Source organism: Pongo abelii, chromosome 6, assembly GCF_028885655.2.
Source record: "Pongo abelii isolate AG06213 chromosome 6, NHGRI_mPonAbe1-v2.0_pri, whole genome shotgun sequence".
Taxonomy (NCBI): domain Eukaryota; kingdom Metazoa; phylum Chordata; class Mammalia; order Primates; family Hominidae; genus Pongo; species Pongo abelii.
The window spans coordinates 7,183,128-7,203,748 of NC_071991.2; the positions used below are offsets into that span (position 1 = coordinate 7,183,128).

At 48.2% G+C, this 20,621-nt stretch overlaps 1 protein-coding gene and 1 pseudogene across 1 annotated transcript; one reads left to right on the forward strand and one right to left on the reverse strand.

Moving 5' to 3' along the window:
• Positions 1–2,877: 2,877 nt before the first annotated feature.
• Positions 2,878–9,414, reverse strand: LOC100449627 (speedy protein E18-like). Its single transcript, XM_063725813.1, is given in 6 exon segments — positions 2,878–2,937; positions 3,060–3,228; positions 5,612–5,697; positions 6,945–7,003; positions 8,026–8,244; positions 9,215–9,414. Coding segments are annotated over 6 exon segments (702 nt in total). The 5' UTR covers positions 9,324–9,414.
• Positions 9,415–19,172: 9,758 nt separating this feature from the next.
• LOC103891060 (mismatch repair endonuclease PMS2-like) overlaps positions 19,173–20,621 on the forward strand; it is a 31,112-nt pseudogene continuing 29,663 nt past the window's right edge.

Genomic DNA, 20,621 nt, shown 5'->3' on the forward strand with positions numbered 1-20,621 from the left:
CACTTTGGAAGGCCAAGACAGGCGAATCACTTGAGGTCGGGAGTTGGAGACCAGCCTGGCCAACATGGTGAAACCCTGTCTCTATTATTTTTACAAAAGTTAGTCGGACGTACAGTTGGGTGCCTGTAGTCCTAGCTACTTGGGAGGCTGAGGCAGGAGAATTCGCTTGAATCCAGAGGTGAAAGTTGCAGTGAGCCGAGGTTGTGCCACTACACTCCAGCCTGGGAGACAGAGCGAGACTCTCTCTCCAAAACAAACAAACAAACAAACAAACAAACAAAACCTCTAGCTTGGGATCGGCCTTCTCTTCTATTATTTTTCTTTTTAAAACAATTTTTAAAAAATAGATGTTGATGCTATGTTGCCCAGGCTGGCCTCAAACTCCTGGCCTCAAGTGATCCTCCCGCCATGACCTCCAGAAGTGCTGGGAATGTAGGTGTGAGCACTGCACCCAGCCTTGTGTTTTTCTCTACATAAAAAATAATGCAGGATTATCTTCTAGAGCTAATTAATATGTTCAAATAACCAAAACCCCATTGAGGAAAAATGTCACATGACAGCAAATAATCAATCCAGACCAATATGATCACACTCACTGTGAAGGTGAGAAAACTTCATCTTTATTATGTCTCCCCAAGAGACGCACTGCATTGTTCTCTTGAAAACACATAGCTCATGTCCTCCCTTAGAACACACATCCTCTTTAAAGTAACATACAAACATGCCAATACAAGGTAAAAAATTACATCTGAATTCTCACATTTCAAAAACATACAGTAAACATCAAATAAAAATTTATTTTTATAAGAATTTAGGGGAACTATCATGTAGCTGTAAGTGTAATACATATATTAAGTATCATAGATAAAAAGAGTGTTCCCTTCAGCAGCACATATATTAATAGATACAAAGATTTAAAGATAAAAGGTTTAGGATAAAAAAAATCCTCTCTTAAAAAGGAAAACAAAATTATATTTATGTGTATATAGCAGCTATAACACCCATCTCACAACTTTATAGGAATGGTGTCTATTCAAAAATACCAGTATTTTCAAAATATTTTAAATAAATATAGTAATGATTCTATGCCCATCTTTTTCAAAATAAACCAATAAAATATATAGTATATATTAGACATGTTAGTATATATCTAAGACATGTTAAAAATCACAACTGAATTCTCACAATTCAGTCACAAATCTAAACAGCAAATAAAAATTTCTATGACGAGAACTTAGTAGAACTACCAATAGCTATAAAGGGAAAAGATTATTATGTAAGTATCATAGATAAAAAGTGTACTTGCTTCAGAGGCACATATAATAATACAGAAAACATTTTAAAGATAATAAAAGATTTAGGATAAAAAGGATTCTCTTAAAATGAAAAGAAAATTATCATTATGTATATATAACAGCTATAACTCTCATCAAAAAATCTACAGGAGCAGCATGTTTTCAAAAGTACAACAATTTCCAAACTATTTGAAATAAAACTATTAATAATTCAATGGCCAACATTTTCCAAACAAACCAATAAATGCATAGTGTGCATGAAGCTGTCTGTTACAGTCTATGGCCCTCATATTTTACAAAGAATTCCGTGCCAATCTGAGGGTCTGCTCTGTGCCTTCAAATGCTCCTGGACTGCAGTAAGCAAGTCCATAGGAAACAGGATCTCCAGGTTCCGCCCCAGGGAGGTTGGAATTCAGCAATATAAAAAGGGAGGTGGCGCTGCAGGAAGGGGTGGAACCGGAAACACCCCTGGTTTCTCACTGTTCTCTATGGATTCCTAGAAGTACCCCCGCTCCGGTCCTAGGAAGACAATGTGATCACTCTATTCAGCTCTGTCTAGAACAGTCCAAGTTCTTCTAGATGACCTGCACAAACGGCTCCTGTCCTCCTTCCTGGTGCCTGCCATTAGCATTGGAATAAAGTTCTTGCTGAAAATCCGCATCTCCCTTGGGCCCAGCATTCTGGAAGTGAGAGAGAGGACGTCACACTTCAAGGAGGCAGCTGTCTAGACAGGAAGGTTATTCACATCCCATGTCAAGTCTAACTAGAGTTCAGAGCAATTGAGAAATCCAATTTTATCTCCTGTCCTTCATTCCATAGCCTGCTTCTGAACCATCGTGTTCAACTGTGAAACTCACACTTTGGTGACCCTGACTCCGAAACTCACTCAATACACCCAAGGTCAGCCCCAGTGATCTGCTTCATAGCAAGGACTTTGGGTGGGTCTGCCCAGGGAGTAGGGCACCCTCAGAGAATGTGGCTTTGGACTTCATCACAGCTGGGGCCTTTAGTGTCACTTAAGAGCTAAACTTGTAACCATGCTAGATCTGTTTCTAATGTGACAACATCATGAACCCCGAGTCCAGAAGCCTAATCCATAATCCTGCCTTCTCATGATGAAGTCTCATGCTCTGTGCTCAACGTGGTTAGCTGCACAAAATGTAAACCAAAGCTTCACTGAACCCTCGACCCAAATCGGTAACTCAAGTGCGTCCATCATAATGAACCTCCTTGAACTCAGTATTTATGATTATTTTTGAGGCAGGGTCTCACTCTGTCATCCGGGCTGGAGTGCAGTGGCAGAATCAGGGCTCCCTGCAGCCCCAACCTCCCAGGCTCCAGTGATCCTCCTGCCTCAGCCTCCTGAGTAGTTGGGAGTAGAGATGCCTGCCACATCACCTGGCTACTTTTTGTATTTTTGTGGAGAGGGGATCTCGCCATGTTGCCCAGGCTTGAAGCCGGATCAAGCAATTGGGTTCCTCGGATTTCCGAAATAGACCCCAATATTCTGCCTTTACCCCGGAGGAAGCAGATGTACCTTCTCTCAGGCCGATGACCTCAGGCCTCCACGGTCCCTGGAGCTCTAGGAAAGGCGGGCGCGATCTCACGCCCACACCCAGTGCCCTGGGTCATAAGCCTGGATCTGGAAAAACAGATGCCCCTTAAGAAGATGGGGACTCCCCAGGATACTCCTCTCTTCCCTCATCCAGCCTCCAGCCCACCTGATTCCTCCCCACCTCCTCCACCTCCCCAGGCCCCACCCACCTCCTCGAACTCCTCCAGGGAAACGCAAGCCCTGCAGCGCACGGAATGGAAGAACTGGAACCGAAGCTTATGGCACAAGGCTATTTGAGAGCAGTTCTTCCCGTACAGGAAGTAGAAGATATTTTGTTTGGGGGTCTCGCTGTCCTCCTCCATGTCATTGGCCAAGTAGCTGGGGACAGCTGTCAGGTTACTGCTCAGGGGCACCACCAGGAGAGACCTCCGGCTGAGGTCAGCTTCCTGGAGAGGAGGGCAGGGGACCGTCCTCAGCTCAGGACGGGCACCCACCCTGCGGAGAGCCACGCCTTCCTCAGGAGGGCTCTGCTGGACAGAGACCTGCTGAAGGGCATCTCCCATTCCTTCAGGATGGAGACAAAAACCCAACTGGTGACCAAGAGTGGTGGCTTATGCGAGGAATCCCAGCACATTGGGAGGCCGAAGCAGGAGGATCACTTGAGGCCAGGAGTTTGAGATGGGCCTGGGCGACATAGCAAGACCCTCGTCTCTATTAAAAATATAAGAAATATGCCAGACGCAGTGGCTCGTGCCTGCAATCCCAGCACTTTAGAAGGCTGAAGCAGGTGGATCGCTTGAGACCAGGAGTTTGAGACCAGCCTGGTCAACCTGGAGAAACCCCATCTCTACTAAAAATACAAAAATCAGCCTGGTGCGGTGGCACACCTGTTAGTCCTAGCTACTCAAGAGGCTGAAGCATAAGAATTGTGTGAACCCGGCCAGCCGCAGTGGCTCATGCCTGTAATCCCAGTGCTTTGGGAGACCGAGGTGGGTGGATCACAAGGTCAGGAGATTGAGACAATCCTGGCTAATACGGTGAAACCCCGTCTCTACTAAGAATACAAAAAATTAGCTGGGTGTGGTGGCGGGCACGTGTAGTCCCAGCTAGTTGGGAGGCTGAGGCAGGAGAATGGCGTGAAAGTGGGAGGTGGAGCTTGCAGTGAGCAGAGATCACGCCACTGCACTGTAGCCTGGGAGACAGAGCGAGACTCCGTCTCAAAAAAAAAAAAAGAATTGTGTGAACCCGGGAGGCGGAGGTTGCAGTGAGCCAAGATTGGGTCACTCCATTCCAGCCTGAGAGGCCACAGCAACACTCTATCTCAATAAATAAATAAATAAATAAATAACTGTCCAGGTGTGGTGGCACAGCCCTGTAGTCAGAGCTAATCAAGGGGCTGAGGTGGGAGGATCACTTGAGCCCAGGATATGGAGGCTGCAGTGAGCTATGATCTCACCACTGCACTCCAGCTTGGGGGACAGGGCAAGTCTGTCTCAAAAAAATAACAGAAATTGAATACATTGATATTTTGCCAGGACCCTGCCTTCTACAGGCATCTAGTCTAATGGGACTGGTAGGAATCAGGGGAGATGACCTAATCCCAGTGTCACATTATAATAGGATATAACTGGAGAGCTACGGGCATGCAGAAGTTGGAAGATGAGGGAAGGCATCACAGAGGCTGTGGAGTGAACTGACTTCAAGGAATGGGTCCTTCCCTTCAGAACCACATGTGTGCGGGACACCCAAACAGAAAACACAAACGCAAAGTCGAGTGGAGGGCATTTGGAAGGAGCGGTGAAGCCAAGCCAGGAAACACCAAGAAGGCGAGCCAGTGTGCTTGTAGAGATTGTAGAGAGGGTGGAATTGGCACTGAGGACCCTGGCCTCGATTTAGCAAGACATCAGCTAAGGAAGTTGTTCAGGTGGGCATTGAGGGCGTTGTGCTTTGGAAAGATGCTCAGGGTGCACTAGGGAGCCCCCTGGCTTGGGGAGAGACTCCAGGAGACGCCAGCAGGGAGCATTTGACAGTGGATTCGAGTGATGCGAGGGGGACCTGAACTGTGGCCTCTGTCGTGGGAACCCGGAGGAGGTCAATGACATTTGCGGTTGATGTGGGAAGGAGAGAGAGAGAAGAACCGGAAATGTCTGCTTGCTGGGGGAAGTGTCGTGTCCGCTCCTTCGCTCCTTTTCTTCTCCCCTTAGGAGCGGTTTATGGTTCCTTTTGTTTTATTCTTTTATTTGTACACTGGCATTGGAATTTGGTTTTTTTTGCCTTTTTTTTTTTTTTTGCTTTTTTTTTTTTGGAGAAAAAGTCTCACGCTGTCGTCCAGGCTGGAGTGCAGTGGCTCAACCTTAGCTTACTGCAACCTCCATCTCCTGGGTTCAAGGGATTCTCTTGCTTCAGCCTCCCAAGTAGCTGGGATTACAAGTGCACACCACCATGCCCGGCTAATTTTTCTATTTTTAATAGAGACGAGGTTTGGCCATGTTGGCCAGGCTGGTCTCGAACTCCTGACCTCAGGTGATCCGCCTGCCTGGGCCTCCCAAAGTGCTGGGATTACAGGCATAAGCCACCGCTCCCAGCCTGAGTTTCCTTTTAGAAACAACAGTCTAAGAACAAGATAGTATAATCTTGTCTTTTTTGTACACAGAGTAAAGAGGACAAATAGGTGAAAGAATAAATGAAAAGCTGGAATCCCACTTCCCCCGCTGTCCCAGGGCATTGGGTATTGACCGATAGGAGGCAGCAAACCACTCACACAGCCAGGAAGAAATGGATGCATTGGTATTGCCAGGAGAAGAGGCTGGCCCGGCTAAAATACGCTATGACCATAGCCAGGAGATACTGATGGAGAGACAGGAACACAGAGCGGGAGAGGTCACATCTTGGAAGAGGAAGATTGTGGAGAGGGGGAATGAGGGTCTGGGGAGGGGTTTCCCATCAGAGAAGGGACCTCAGTGTTGGGGTGACTGTACTCATTTGGAAATAGTGGGGTAGAGGGGTATTCGATGGTCGGATGCAAATCTTAAGAAGCTGGAGGAAGGGATGTCGTTAATGCTCCCAGGATGGTGGGCTCTGATGGGATCTTTGGATGGGGCGTGTCTAGGTCGGCTGGTGTCAGGAGGGTCTTTCGTGTGCCAGGCAGAGAACTGTCTCAAAGAGCTGAGAGTAGAGGGGCCAGCAGCTTCAGGGCTGTGGCCAGACTGTGGCCCAGGGCTTAGATCCTAAAGGACCCATAGGAGAGGCAGGGGCTATTCATTCACTCTGCAAGAGACCAGCAGAGTCCTGAGGGAGATGTTGACAAATCATAAAAAGACCAAGAATAGCCGGGAGTGGTGGCTCAAGCCTGTGATCCCAGTTCTTTGAGAGGTGGAGACAGGAGGATCACGTGAGCCCAACAGTTTGAGAACAACCTGGGCAATGTAGCGAGACCCTGTTTCTACAAAGATTTCAAAAATTAGTTGAGCATGGTGGCATGTGCCTAGTCCCAGCTCCTCAGGAGGCTGAGGAAAGAGAATTGCTTGAGCCCAGGAATTAGAGGCTGCAGTGAGCTGTGATCATGCCACTGCACTCCATCCTGGGGAGCAGAGCTAGACTCTATCTCAGAAAAAAAATGTGTGGCTGCCAAGACTCAAGATCGTGGGAGCTGGTGGGGCACAGTGGCTGATGTCTGTAATCTCAGCACTTTGGGAGGCCAAGGCGGGTGGATCACCTGAGGTCAGCTGTTCAGGGCCAACCTGGCCAACATGGCAAAACCCTGTCTATACTAAAAACACAAAAATTAGCCAGGTGTGGTGGTTCACATCTGTAATCCCAGCTGCTTGGAGGCTGAGACAGGAGAATCGCTTGAACCTGGGAGGCATTGGCTGCAGTGAGTCAAGATTGAGACACTGCCCTCCAGCCTGGGCAACAGAGCAAGACTCTGTCTCACAAAAAAAAAAAAAAAAAAAAAAAAAAAAAAAAAAAAAAAAAAAAAACCATAGAAGCACCTGGTGGGAGGTGGTGGAGGGAGAAGTGTGGGTTTGGAAGCTGTGCCCTCCCTCCAGCGGTGCATTGAAGCAGGAACACAGTTACATGGAGAACAACCTTACCTTGTCTGACACCCTCAGATCTTTGTCCCAGGCCAGGAATCTTTTAATCACAGGATCCTCTGTTATTAGAGGGCAGATGTCAGCATGAGAAGCTTTCTGTGGGAGCAGCAGGGCAGCGAGGAGAAGCATGCCTCCCGGGGGGTAAGTCTCAGGATTGCTGCCACGGGTGAGGTGGATGGGAGAGGGGAGAATGACTTTCACTGGGCAAGGGAGAGAGGCTCCCACTCTAAGACTCCCCTGAGAAGAGGCCGAAGGAGGTCCTGGGTGTGAGAATCTACAGGATGTAGAGCTGGGAATAAGCCAGGACGCCCTCCCAGCAGACACGGAAGGACCACTGCAGACTCATAAAGGAATTCCCATCATTTCCTCATGAGACAGTCACATCAGGGTGTGACCATGGCCTTGGTATCCCCCACTATGGATGGAGACACTTAGGTTTAGAAAAGTCAGTAAGAGACATTAAGTTTCAGAGGGCACAGCTGAAGCCACTTTCTTTGTTTATTGATTTTGTTTTTCTTTATTTGATTTTTATTTTTATTTATTTATTAATTTATTTTGAGACAGAGTCGCACTCTGTGGGCCAGGCTGGAATGCATTGGTGTGATCTCGGCTCACTGCAACCTCTGCCTCCCGGGTTTAAGCGATTCTCCTCTCAGTCCCCTGAGTAGCTGGGATTACAGGCATGAGCTACCATGCCCAGCCTTGGTTTTTCTTTTGAGACAGGGTTTTGCTCTGTCACTCAGGCTGGAGTGCAGTGGTGCAGTCATAGCTCATTGCAGCCTCAAAGTCCTGAGTTCAAGCAATCCCCTTGCCTCAGCCTCCCAATATGCTGGGATCTCAGGCATAAGCTCACCTGGCCCGAAACCAAGCTTTCTTATCCCAAGCGCTGACCTTTATCAAGTCTAGCTTAATCCTCTATTGTCTCCTAAGCGTCCCTCATGAGTGATCACTTCTGAGTCCTCCCACATGGAGAGCTCACCCACTGGGGGCATATTTTTCCCATTGGAAAATAGTGGTTATTGGAAGTTTCCTCTTTTTTAGAAGAACAGGATTGGAGGTGCTCTCTGGGGTGTCCTCCTACCAATCTGACTATTGAAGGCCTCGTGGTGCTCAGGGAGCACGGGTGACACTCGCTGTTGCTTCAGCTTCATCTTGAGCCCACACAGCGTCTCCACGACCCAGGTCTCCTCAGGCTCGGGGGTGAGCTCCTTCTCTGGCTCCTCCTCACATTTGTCCAACCACTCCCTCTTCCTTTTCCAGCAAAAGGACCTACATGGGGGGCTGCGATCTACCCCAGGGGCTGAGTAAAGAAACCAGGCCACCATGTAATGCTTCTGCAACTGATCACCTTAGACCCCGACCCCAAACCCCAAACCACTCTCCATCCTCCCCAGCCTCACAGACTGTTGGCTTCTCCAAGCCATCTTTCTGAATTTCTCCTCTGCTGAGCCCCATGTGCCACTCCTTCCCCTCCCCTTTCTTCCGTCTGTCTGTCCTCAGAACACTTCCTCATGTCCTTCCCTGGTCCCTGGCTCTCTGAGTCCCTCCCTTTTTTTGTTTGTTTGTTTTGAGACAGAATCTTGCCTTGTCTCCCGGGCTGGAGTGTAGTGGTGCAATCTCAGCTCACTGCAACATCCATCTCCCGGATTCCACTTATTCTCCTGCCTCAGCCTCTCAGGTAGCTGGGATTATGGGTGCCTGCCATAATGCCCAACTCAATTTTGTACTTTTAGTAGAGACGGGGTTTCACCATGTTGGCCAGGCTGGTCTCAAACTCCTGGCCTCAAGTGATCCACCTGCCTTGGCCTCCCAAAGTGCTGGGATTACAGGTGTGACCACTGCACCTGGCCTGAATTTCTCCATTCTTCCCACACACCCGCCTCAGGTTCTCCTTCCTGATCATTGACGCTTTTTTTTTTTTTTTTTTTTTTGAGACAGCATCTCACTGTCTCACCCAGACTGGAGTGCAGTAGTGCAATCTTGGCTCACTGAAACCTCTTCCTCCCAGCCTCAAGCGATTCTCCTGTCTCAGCCTCCCGAGTAGCTGGGATTACATGTGTGCACCACTAACACCCAGATAATTTTTGTACTTTTAGTAGAGATGGGGTTTGACCATATTGGCCAGACTGGTCTTGAATTCCTGACCTCAGGTGATCCGCCCACCTCAGCCTCCCAAAGTGTTGGGGTTATAGGCGTGAGCCACTGCACCCGGCCCCCTTCCTTCATCTTAGTCAATCCTATCCCACCTCTTCTTCCTCTAGTCCCCTCACCTGATGGTCCCGACACTTCATCATCCACCACCTCCTGGAGGGGGTACCCTGAGGTGCTCGGCTGGGGGCTCTGCTCCTCATCCTGGGGGTGCGGTTGATGGCTGGTCATGATCTTTCCCAAAATCTGTCCCGTCCCATGGAACCTAGTCTCTGTTCTGTCCAAGGCCACCTTCTGGACTCTGTTAGGACCTAGAAGAGTGTGTTGTCAATTCTCGAGACTGGGAGAAGTCAGGAGCGGAGAACAGCTCTGAGAAGATGCTGTTGTCCACCTGAGCTCCCAGGAGCCCATGGAGTCCGGTCCTTCCAATCAGGAAGGTTGGAATCTCTGATGTCATTGGTCATTCCAACCTGGCAACCAGTTTGAAGAAAAACACATGTAACTGCCAGGCTGATGTCTTGTCCTGGAGATCCTGGGTTAATGGTATCTCCTGCCACTGTCCCAACCTCAGACCACTGTCCAAAAGCATCTTCAGGGTCTCTGCATCCCTCTGTTCCCTGTCCCAGCAGAGGCTGTGTCCTCTCCACTCAAAGCCTGAAGCATGGTGGGGTCTCCTCTTCTCTGTACATGCCCATTTCAGAGTCCAGTCTGGTGGGAGAGAGAACAAGGTGGGAAAGAAAACTAGGGTAAGCAGAAACGATGAAACCTTACAAGAGTGAGATGATCATGTACAAGAGATCCCAGGAACACTGACTTGATGAAAAAGTCACATCAGAGCACTCAATTTGGCAGAGCTTTTCTGCCAAATGTCTACTGACATTTGCTGTCCAATATTCTATACTGGGGCACATGCGTCCTCAGCCCTAAGGCATCTTCGAATCCAAGAGACATTTTGAGGCCTGAAAGTCATAGGAAACTGTCCATGAGCTCACACATATTTCTAGTGGTGTCCCCAATTTCAGGGAGTCCATGGATTACCTAAAGCCAGCCCCTCCAGTTCAGCTAAGAAACTCTAGTCTATATATGAAGTTTTATATCATATGTATTGCTCTGAACTCAGAAATTTCCCCACCATTTATGGATTCTATGAATAAAATATCGCATGTACAAAAAGACTAAGTCAAAAAATCTCAGCTGTGCACAGTGGCTCATGCTTGTAATCCCAGCACTTTGGGTGGCCAAGGAAAGAAGATTGCCTGAGGCCAGCAGTTCAAGACCAGTATAGGCAACATAGCAAGACCCTATCTCTAAAAAAACAAAGCCAAACCAAATTAGCCAGGTGTGGTGGCTGGCACCTGTGTTCCAGCTACTTGGGAGACTCATGTGACAGGAAGATCGCTTGAGCCCAGGAATTAGAAGCTGCAGTGAGCTATGATCTGGCCACCGCACTCCAGTCTGGGCAACACAGCAAGATGTTGTGTCAAAAAAAAATTTTTTTTGATAAAAAATAAAAGAGTTGCATGACATTCAGAAACCATCCAAAAAACCTGTGGGTTCCTGGCCAGGCTCAGTGGCTCACACCTGTAATCCCAGCACTTTGGGAGGCCAAAGGGGGTGGATCACTTGAGATCAGGAGTTTGAGACCAGCCTGGCCAACATGGTGAAACCCCATCTCTACTAAAAATACAAAAAATTAGCCAGGCATGGTGGCAGGTGCCTGTAATCCCAGCTACTCGGGAGGGAGGGCTGGAGAATCACTTGAACTCGGGGTGCGGAGGTTGCAGTGAGCCAAGATCACACCATTGCACTCCAGCCTGGGCAACAAAAGCAAAACTCCGTCTCAAAAAAATAAAGAACCTGAGTGAGTTCCCACACGGCTTCCTAATGGGCTGCAGCTCTCCTAGGAGTCTCTTGCTCATGGGAAAGGCACAGACTGAGTGAAGAAGCAGATCCCATTGCTGTGGAAGTCCCACTGTTAGGAAACTCTGCTTTTCTGGAGTTCAAATTTGCATTCATGACACTTTAAACTATCAGAGCTGGGTGGGTCCTCCTACAACAAAACAGTTTGCTATCTCTCTCCTAGTTAACAGGCTTTCAAATATTAGAAGATCAATGTTCTGACCCTGTTAAAATTTATCTTTTGTGGAATGAAATCTCTGATTTAACCCATCTTCAAGCCTGGTTTGCATATTCCCCTCTCTTCTGGCCACCTTGTCTAGACACACTACACTGAGGCAGTGCCCATCTTAAATGATGTTGATACATTGTCAAAAAATGGGCAAACCAGGTGCGGTGGCTCATGCCTGTAATCCTACCACTTTAAGAAGCCGAGGCAGACAGATCACCAGAGGTCAGAAGTTCGAGACCAGCCTGGCCAACATGTTGAAATCCATCTCTACTAAAAATACAGAAAAAATTAGCTGGTTGTGGGGGTGCACATCTGTAATCCCAGCTACTTGGGAGGCTGAGGCAGGAGAATCACTAGAACCTAGAAGGCAAAGGTTGCATTGAGCCAAGATTGCGCCACTGCACTCCAGCCTGGGTGACAGAGCGAGACACCATCTCAAAAAAAAAAAAAAAAAAAAAAAAAAGCTAAACAGCCCAGGTTTGGTCTGATATGTTCAGAAAAAAGCAGAACAGTCACCTCTCGCCTTTTCTTTTCCCACAGTGATGCAGTTTAATACAGCAATGGCTGTAGGTGTGCTGCAGAAACACCATTCAAGTGAAACAGAAGGGCTTTCCTGGCTGGACACAGTGGTCACTCCTGTAATCCCAACACTTTGGTTGGCCAAGGTGGCAGGATTTCTTGTGGCCAGGAGTTCGAGGCTGCAGTGAGCTGTGATCCCACCACTGCATTCCAGGCTGGGCCTCAGAGTGAGGCCCATCTCTAAAAAAAACCCTTCACTCCCCCAAAAAAGGGATTTGCAAATACCAGCCTTTCAGCATGAGGATCACATGGAGGAACATTAAGATATAGATGCTGGGACCCAGCCCTATTGATTGTAATTCAAAAGCTGTGATGGGGCCTGATTTAACTCTGTCACTGGAATCCATTCAGATTTGGAACTCTCTGGGTTGGACAATGCAAGAGAGATCCTAAAGAAAGCAAAGTCACTATGGAATGAAATGAGCAGACAAGGTTTTCTGAGCATGGTGAAATATGATCTGGGCCTCACTTGGGAGGGCCGTGGCCAGGCCTTGAGTCCTTGGCTCAGTGGGACCTTCTGAAACAGCCTCCAAGCTGCGCCCCCACCTCCTTTGCTGTTGGGTGATCCCCTCCAGCGGCTTTGGTGCTGATGGGAATAAGTCAACCTGCAGCAGAAGTTCAGCCCAAGTCTCAGCCTAGCAGCCTCGCCACACCTGACCGGGGTCTGGTCACGCTGCCATCTCTGTGGTTCTCTGCGGAGTTGTGGTTTCTGTACCTTGAAGAGAACTTCCCCTTCTGGAACCCAGAAACCCAGTAAACCGAGGAGAAAAGCGAATGAAATTACTGCAGACAGCTCTGTGGCAGGGAGATGGAAAACAGGCTCTTTGTTTTTGTTTTTTATTTTTTTTTATTTTTTGAGACTGAGTTTTGCTGTTGTTGCCCAGACTGGATTGTAATGGCTCAATCTCGGCTCACTGCAACCTCTGCCTCCCATGTTCAAGCGGTTCTCATGTCTCAGCCTCCAGAGTAGCTGGGACAATAGGCGCGCACCACTGCGCCCAGCTAATTTTTGTATTTGTAGTAGAGATAGGGTTTTCCCATGTTGCCCAGGTTGGTCTTGAACTCCTGGCCTGAAGCAGTCTGCCTGCCTTGGCCTCCCAAAGTGCTGGGACTACAGATGATGTGAGCCACTGTGCCCAGCCCTCACTGTACGGATTTTCTAAAAAAAAAAAAAAGATTAAGTTTGTCTTATTTGCCAAAAGGTAAATTAACCTTTTCTCCTCTCCTTTTTAAAGAGTATTTCCTTGATAGACATTGTAATATAAGTAACTTCTTTTGTGCCTTTGATATGTATCTAAATCTTTTAAAAAGGTAAATGAACTTCTTGCCAACATTACAACCCAGGAATTATTTATTTATTTATTTATTTATTTTTTTGAGACAGAATCTCGCTCTGTCACCCAGGCTAGAGTGCAGTGGTACGATCTCGGCTCACTGCAACCTCCTCTTCCTGGGTTCAAGCAATTCTCTGGTCTCAACCTCCTGAGTAGCTGAGACTACAGGCACTTGCCACCACGCCTGGCTAATTTTTGTATTTTTAGTAGAGATGGGATTTCACTTTGTTGGTCTGGCTGGTCTTGAACTCCTGACCTCAGGTGATCCACCTGCCTCGGGCTCCCAAAGTGCTGGGATTACCAGTGTGAGCCACCGTGCTGGGCCACAACCCAGGAATTTTTTTCTTAAGAGCCTGAGAGTCTTGTCTTTGAAATGTAAACCTCGAGGAAGATAGTGTCCCTATCTTTCTGTTGCCTAGGGAGTTTAGCCTAGGCACCTTGAGCTGTTACTACCTGCTTGTCAAGGAGATATGAGAAGTTTTGTTTTTTCATCGGATACAGGTAATTAACTAGCATGGGTGGCCACCTTGATTTCCAGGTGAATTTAGGATGAGTGTTTAAGAATGCATAGCAGGCCAGGCGCGGTGGCTCACACCTGTAATCCCAGCACTCTGGGGGAGGCCAAGACGGGCAGATCACTTGAAGCCACACAGAAATCAAAAGAAGGAGTTTGAGTCCAGCCTGGCCAATATGGCGAAACTCTGTCTCTACTAAAATACAAATATTAGCTGGGCATGATGGCACATGTCTGTAATTCCAGCTACTACGGAGGCTTAGGCACGAGAATCACTTGAACCCAGGAGGTGGAGGTTACAGTGAGCCAAGATCACACCACTACGCTCTAGCCTGGATGACAGAATGAGACGCTGTCTCAAAAAAAAAAAAAAAAAAAAAAGCGTAGCAAGCCCTTTTACATGAGGATAAGTTACTGTTTATCTTGAGAGCATGTATGCAATGGATTGTATCTGCCAGGCTATATGAAAAGGAGGCTTTGGCTGGGTGCCATGGCTCATATCTATAATCCCAGCGCTTTGGAAGGCCTAGGCAGGCACATTACGAGGTCAGGATGTCGAGACCATCCTAGCTAACATGACGAAACCCCGTCTCTACTAAAAATACAAAAAATTAGCCAGGCGTGGTGGCATGTTCCTGTACTCCCAGTTACTTGGGAGGCTGAGGCAGGAGAATCACTTAAACTGGGGAGACAGAGGTTCCAGTGAGCTGAGATTGCACCACTGCACTCCAGCCTGGGCGACAGAGCGAGACTCTGTCTCAAAAAAAAAAAAAAAGGCTTTATTTCTCTTTGCATCTCATTAATGGATCACCTGTGATGGGCATCACAGTCTGGTTTAATGCTTATTCAATAATAAAATTGTTTTCTTTATTTTCTGAATTTGTGGAGAGAATATTCTAGGTTAACAGAATAATTTATTTATTTATTTATTTATTTATTTATTTATTTGGAGATGGAGTCTTGCTCTGTCACCAGGCTGGAGTGCAGTGGCGTGATCTCGGCTCACTGCAATCTCCGCCTCCTGGGTTCAAATGATTCCCCTGCCTCAGCCTCCCAAGTAGCTGGGACTACAGGTGGGCACCACCACACCCAGCTAATTTTTTGTGTTTTAGTAGAGACGGGGTTTCACCATGTTGGCCAAGATGGTCTTAATCTCCTGACCTCATGATCTGCCCGCCTCGGCCTCCCAAAGTGCTGGGACTACAGGCATGAGCCACTGTTCCTGGCCTCAGAATAATTTATTTTTAGTCTTTTCCTTACCAGTTTTTATGAAACAACTGGGCAAGAACACTGTTAGATTTCACCAAAAAATTGTGATGAATCATTGTCCTTATGATCCCATTTTTGAAAATTGGCATTTTAATTGTAAAGCAAAAATAAAATTCTAAGCCCCCACAACTGCTGAATGGACTACCCTGTTGGCCAGCAGGATCCAAAATAAACATGAAAAACTAATTCAGGTCATGACGGGAAGGAGGGGGTCGGATATGCCTTGTCATACTCTCCTCCCTTCAGAGTTTAGGCACAGCTGACCAACATTAACACTAGAATACAGATCATAAGACTGAGAAAACAGGCTCTTTGTATCAGTAAGATACCCAACTCCATCCAGACTCTGATATAGCATCACATGACAGATAGCAGTCCCTGAAGGAGATCATAGTATTTTACCCCATAATATATTTTCTTTGACACACTTTAAAATAGTCCTGCGAAGCCATCTCTTTGGGGGAAATTTGCATTCTGTAGAGAATCTCCTTCCCTTACAGAAAAGAGTCCAGGTCTTTTCTGGACAGTCTGACACCTTTTAAGATCCAATAAGAGGTATTCATCATCTATTCTCTCTGAAGTCCGTTCTGAGGCTTCACCTACATAACAAGAACCTTGGTTTCCACAGTCCCCTTTATCTTAATTCAAGCTTTTCTTTTCTTTCCCTCCCTCTTTCCCCTCCTTCCCTCCCTTCCTTCCTTCCTCTCTTTCTCTTCTTCTCTGTTGCCCAACCTGGAGTGCAGTGGCACCATCATGGCTCACTGTAGCCTCAACTTCCCAGGCTCAAGTGATCCTCCCATCTCAGCCTCCTGAGTAGCTTGGACTACAGGCATGCACCACCACACCTGGATAATTTTTTTTTTTTTGTAGAGATGGGGGTCTTGCTGTGTTGCCCAGGCTGTCCTTGAACTCCTGGCCTCAAGTGATCCTCCCAGGTCACCCTCCCAAAATGCTGGGATTACAGGCATGAGCCACCGCAATGGCCCATTTCTTTATGTCGTCTTCCAACTGTTCAGCCAACACTTAACTCTGAACCAACTGCCAATCTTTGAATCTACTAGTGACCTGAAAGACTTTCCAGGCTGACCCAACATATACCTCCCATGTATTGATTTATGTCTTTGCCTGTAACTGCTGTCTCCCTAAGATGTATAAAACCAAGCTGTAACCCAACCAACCACTTTGGGCCCACCTTCTCAGGACCCCCTGAGGCAGTGTCACCAGCCATGGTCACTCAAATAGGAGGCCGAGAATAAAACTCTTTACAGACTTTGACTCTTTTTGGTCGAAATAACCTAACCCTAAACATAATCCTCCTGGGGAAGGTGAGATCACAGGTATCTCTTTTCTTTGTTTGATCTGTGTATTTCCTGATTTCTCTACAGTTTTTAGGCATTCACTGTGTGATCTAGAAAAGCTACAGAGTCTCGCTCCGTCACCAGGCTGGAGTGCAGTGGCGTGATCTCGGCTCACTGCAACCTTCGCCTCCCAGGTTCAAGCGATTCTCTTGCTTCAGCCTCCCGAGTAGCTGGGATTACAGGCACGCGCCACCACGCCCAGCTAATTTTCGTATTTTTAGTAGAGACGGGGTTTCACCATGTTGGCCAGGATGGTCTCTATCTCTTGACCTCGCGATCCGCCCTCCTTGGCCTCCCAAAGTCCTGGGATTACAGGCGTGAGCCACCGCGCCTGGCCACAAATTCTATTTTCTTTTTCTTCCTTGGAAAGCATAGCTGGGCATTTATCCTGTCCTAGTATTTGAGTGAAACTTCTCTTACCATTTCAGCACAGTGACCATGATACACTCTTTCCTTTCCTTCTCATTGTGGGAAACTCGGTTCTAACCCAGAGGCCTTGGGCTCCAGGACCCAATCCCGCAGCCCTGGACTTGACCCTAAAAGGGAGTAAAGACAAATGCAAAGTTCAGTCCGGGGATCAGGGCTGCTAAAGCTCATATAGCCCGGAGCTTCTTAACCTTTAGGCGGGGTAGAGACATTTGAAACGGCCGGTAAACTTGGGGGGCGCTGGTAGGCTCATGGGAAAGAGAGTCCGGCCCTTGTCCTGGGACCAACGGTGGGCCCTGGAAGGCGGACTTCCGGTGCACTCCTGCGCGTGTGCACCTCTCCCTGTGTGCGTGTTCGCGCACGCGCGCTGCCGCCGCACTGCCCTCGCTTCCTGTGCGTCCTTAGGTCACCGCTTGCTCTAGTTCCCAGGCTTTGGCCTCCAGTGGACGAGAATCGCGGAGTCTGCGGGGCTGGACGCTGACCGCCCGGCCAGCAACTAGGCGGGCGCGGGGCTGTGCGGGCCAGGGTTCGTGCGGGCGGGGTGGAGGCTCGAGCGGGGATCCCCGAGCGTGAGCCCCGGAGCCGGCGGCGCTGGGGCCAGAGGGGCCGGGCGGGAGGTGGCAGAGGTGGCGGCGGAGGCGAAGAGGGGCGGGACCTGGGCCTGGCCCGTGTGTGTCCTGGAGGCCCCTGGCCCAGGCCGCTGCTGTACGGTGAGCCCCAGGGAGGCGGACCTGGGTCCCGGGAAGGACACCTGCCTGGATTTGCCCCGTAGGCCCGGCCCGGGCCCCTCGGGAGCAGAACAGCCTTGGGGAGGTGGACAAGAGGGGACCTCGCGAGCAGACGCGCGCCAGCGACAGCAGCCCCGCCCCGGCCTCTCGGGAGCCGTGGGGCAGAGGCTGCGGAGCCCCAGGAGGGTAGGTCTTGGGTTTTCGGGCCCGGAGCGAGAAGAGCCTGGGTGAAGTCACCGTGTGTTGGGGACCTTAGAGTGTGGGGCAGAGGGAGGGTCCCGATCGCTTTTGAGAGAGACGTGTGTTTGGGTTTGAGGGCAACGTCCGGCTGCACCGAACAGGCGCTGCATGGGAAGATCTGAGAGGAGGAGGCTTACCGGGGCGTGGAGGGTGTCACCAGCCTCAGCTGCGGACGTCGTCTCCACTCCCCCCAACCCCTAACAGCCCTTCTTCCTCCTCTCCGTGCTCCAGATTTCGACCGCCTCTAAACGTCCGTCAGCACCTCTGTTCTCTCATTTGAGTGTCTGCTGATTCCCCCCTTAGATCTGCCCTGGAGACTCCTAGTTATGCGGGAACAGTCTGCAGGGATTCTCTCTTGCTGCCTCAGTTGCTAGGGGAAGAGACTGGGCCTTAGCAGGTGGGTGACTTGACCGGGTCACCGGCTTTGTGGGTAGAGTTGCTCATAGTAGAACTCAGGAGTCTTATCTCCCAGGCCAGTGTTCTTTCTTCCGTATCCTAGTTTTCTTAATAGAAGATTATTAAGTGCAGCAATAACCAAGTTCAGTTAGATAATTTAGAAACAAAACCATATTTTATACACATTCATTTCATTTCTGAGAGCTCACATACTCAATTCCTATGGCTTCTTTGATTTTAAGCAGTTTAAAGAGACAATAAGAAAATGCGGGCCGGATGCAGTGGCTCACACCTGTAATCCCAGCACTTTGCCGGGCTAGAGCAAGAGTATCCCTTGAGACCAGGAGTTAGAGACCAGCCTAGGCAACATAGGGAGACCCTGACGCTACAAAAAATACAAAAGTAGCCAAGCATGCTGGGATGCACCTGTGGTCCCAACTACTCAGGAGGCTAAGGTGGCAGGATCAATGGAGCCCAGGAGGTGGAGGCTGCAGTGAGCCGTGAATGCACCACTGCACTCCAGCCTGGGTGGCAGATTGAGACCCTGTCTCAACAAACAAACAAACCACAAAAAACATGAGCCGTATAATGGGAATTTTTTTTTTTCTTTTTGCAGGTTGTATTTGATGATGGCAGACTATTTGTAAAAGGAGTCATGTTACCCATGAGAGTCTAACTCATCTAATTACTACCTGATTATCTTAGAGTTACATAGTTACAAGTGCATGCTTCCCCTATCACTTTTTTTTTTTTTTTTTTTTTTTTTGAGACAGTGTCTCTCACCGAGTCTGGAGTGCAGCAACGTGGTCTGGGCTCACTACAACCTCCACCTCCCAGGTTCAAAGGATTCTCGTGCCTCAGCCTCCTGAGTAGCTGGGACTACAGGCATGTGACACTGTGCCTGGCTAAGTTTTTTGTTATTTTTAAGTAGAGATGGGATTTCGCCATGTTGGCCAAGGCAGGCGGATCACTTGAGGCCAGAATTTGAGACCAGCCTGGCCAACATGGCTAAACCCTGTATCACTCTTTTAGGCCCTTCTGAGTGTTTGCAGGCTGAGTGTTCACAGGGTGTTAGCCTATTGAGCTTTCTTTTGTGGTTCTTATGCAGGAGATTCCTGCATTTGCAGGCCAGAGCACTCATGACTTCAATGACCTGCTTCTGGCCCTCTAGGTCTACCAGCCACCGTCTCTGCACGTTTCCAAGAGCAGCAGAAAATGAATACATTGCAGGTGAGTTTTCCTGCTTGTGCGTATGTTCCTCCACTTTATTTTATGATGCATTTTGAGAGGTTTGTAAGGATTCATACTTTTTTTTTCTTTTTTTTTGAGATGGAGTCTTGCTCTGTTGCCCAGGCTGCAGTGCAGTGGCATGATCTCACTTCACTGCAACCTCCACCTCCTGGGTTCAAGCGATTCTCCTGCCTCAGCCTCCCGAGTAGCTGGGATTACAGGCATGTGCCACCGTGCCCAACTAATTTTTTGTATTTTTAGAAGAGACAGTATTTCACCATGTTGGCCAGGCTGGTCTCAAACTCCTGACCTCAGGTGATCCTCCCGCCTCAGCCTCCCAACGTGCTGGGATTACAGGCATGAGCCACCGTGCCCAGCCAGGATTCATACTTTTAAATGGGAATGTGGAAATAGACATTGTCCTGTAAAATATAGTTACTGTGGCAGATCAGCACCAAAAATGCTTTGTGAAGCTTGTATGTGTGGGTAGTATATTTTAAGGCTGTTGAAATTGAGCTGCACCCAGGACTGATATTCTTGGCAGTCATCACAAAAGGAAAATGCCATCTGTATTAGTGCATTCTCACACTGCTAGAGAGAAATAACCAAGACTGGGTAATTTATACAGAAAAGAGGTTTAATTGGCTCACGCCTGCAGGCTCTATCATAGGAAGCATGGCTGGGGAGGCCTCAGGAAACTTACAGTCATAGTGGAAGGTGAAGGGAAAGTGGGTACATCTTCCATCACCAGAGCAGGAGGAAGAGGGAGGGGGAGGCGCTACACACTTTTAAACAACCACATCTTGTGATAAGTCACTGAGTGTCAGGAGAACAGCACCAAAAGGGAAATTGCCCCCATGATGCAATCACCTCCCACCAGGCCCCACCTCCAACATTGGGGATTACAATTGAACATGAGATTTGGGCGGCGACACAAACCGAAACCATATCACCATCCATGACATCGCTTGCATTGATTATAAGGAGAAACCAATTTTGTTACTTGTGGATTTAAAAGATTTTCTAGGACTTGGAAAAATTTCTTCATTCCGGTTGATATAATTGCGGATAGCTTTCCTAATAACAACCATCAAATTACTGTAACTTATGGCTTATTGTTGGTGCTTATGTAAGCAGAGGGCCTGCTGCCCAAGGAGAACTTGGTGCATGTAATTTTTCCAGGGATGGAGATATTGTGATCCAAGTGGACAGAATTCTGTTTTACTCTTGAGTCCTGGATCATGGGGGGAATGAATGACATGATCATCCTTCAAATATTTGTTCATCTTTCTGTTTGGGTTGCACAGCAAACAATATAAACAGTTAC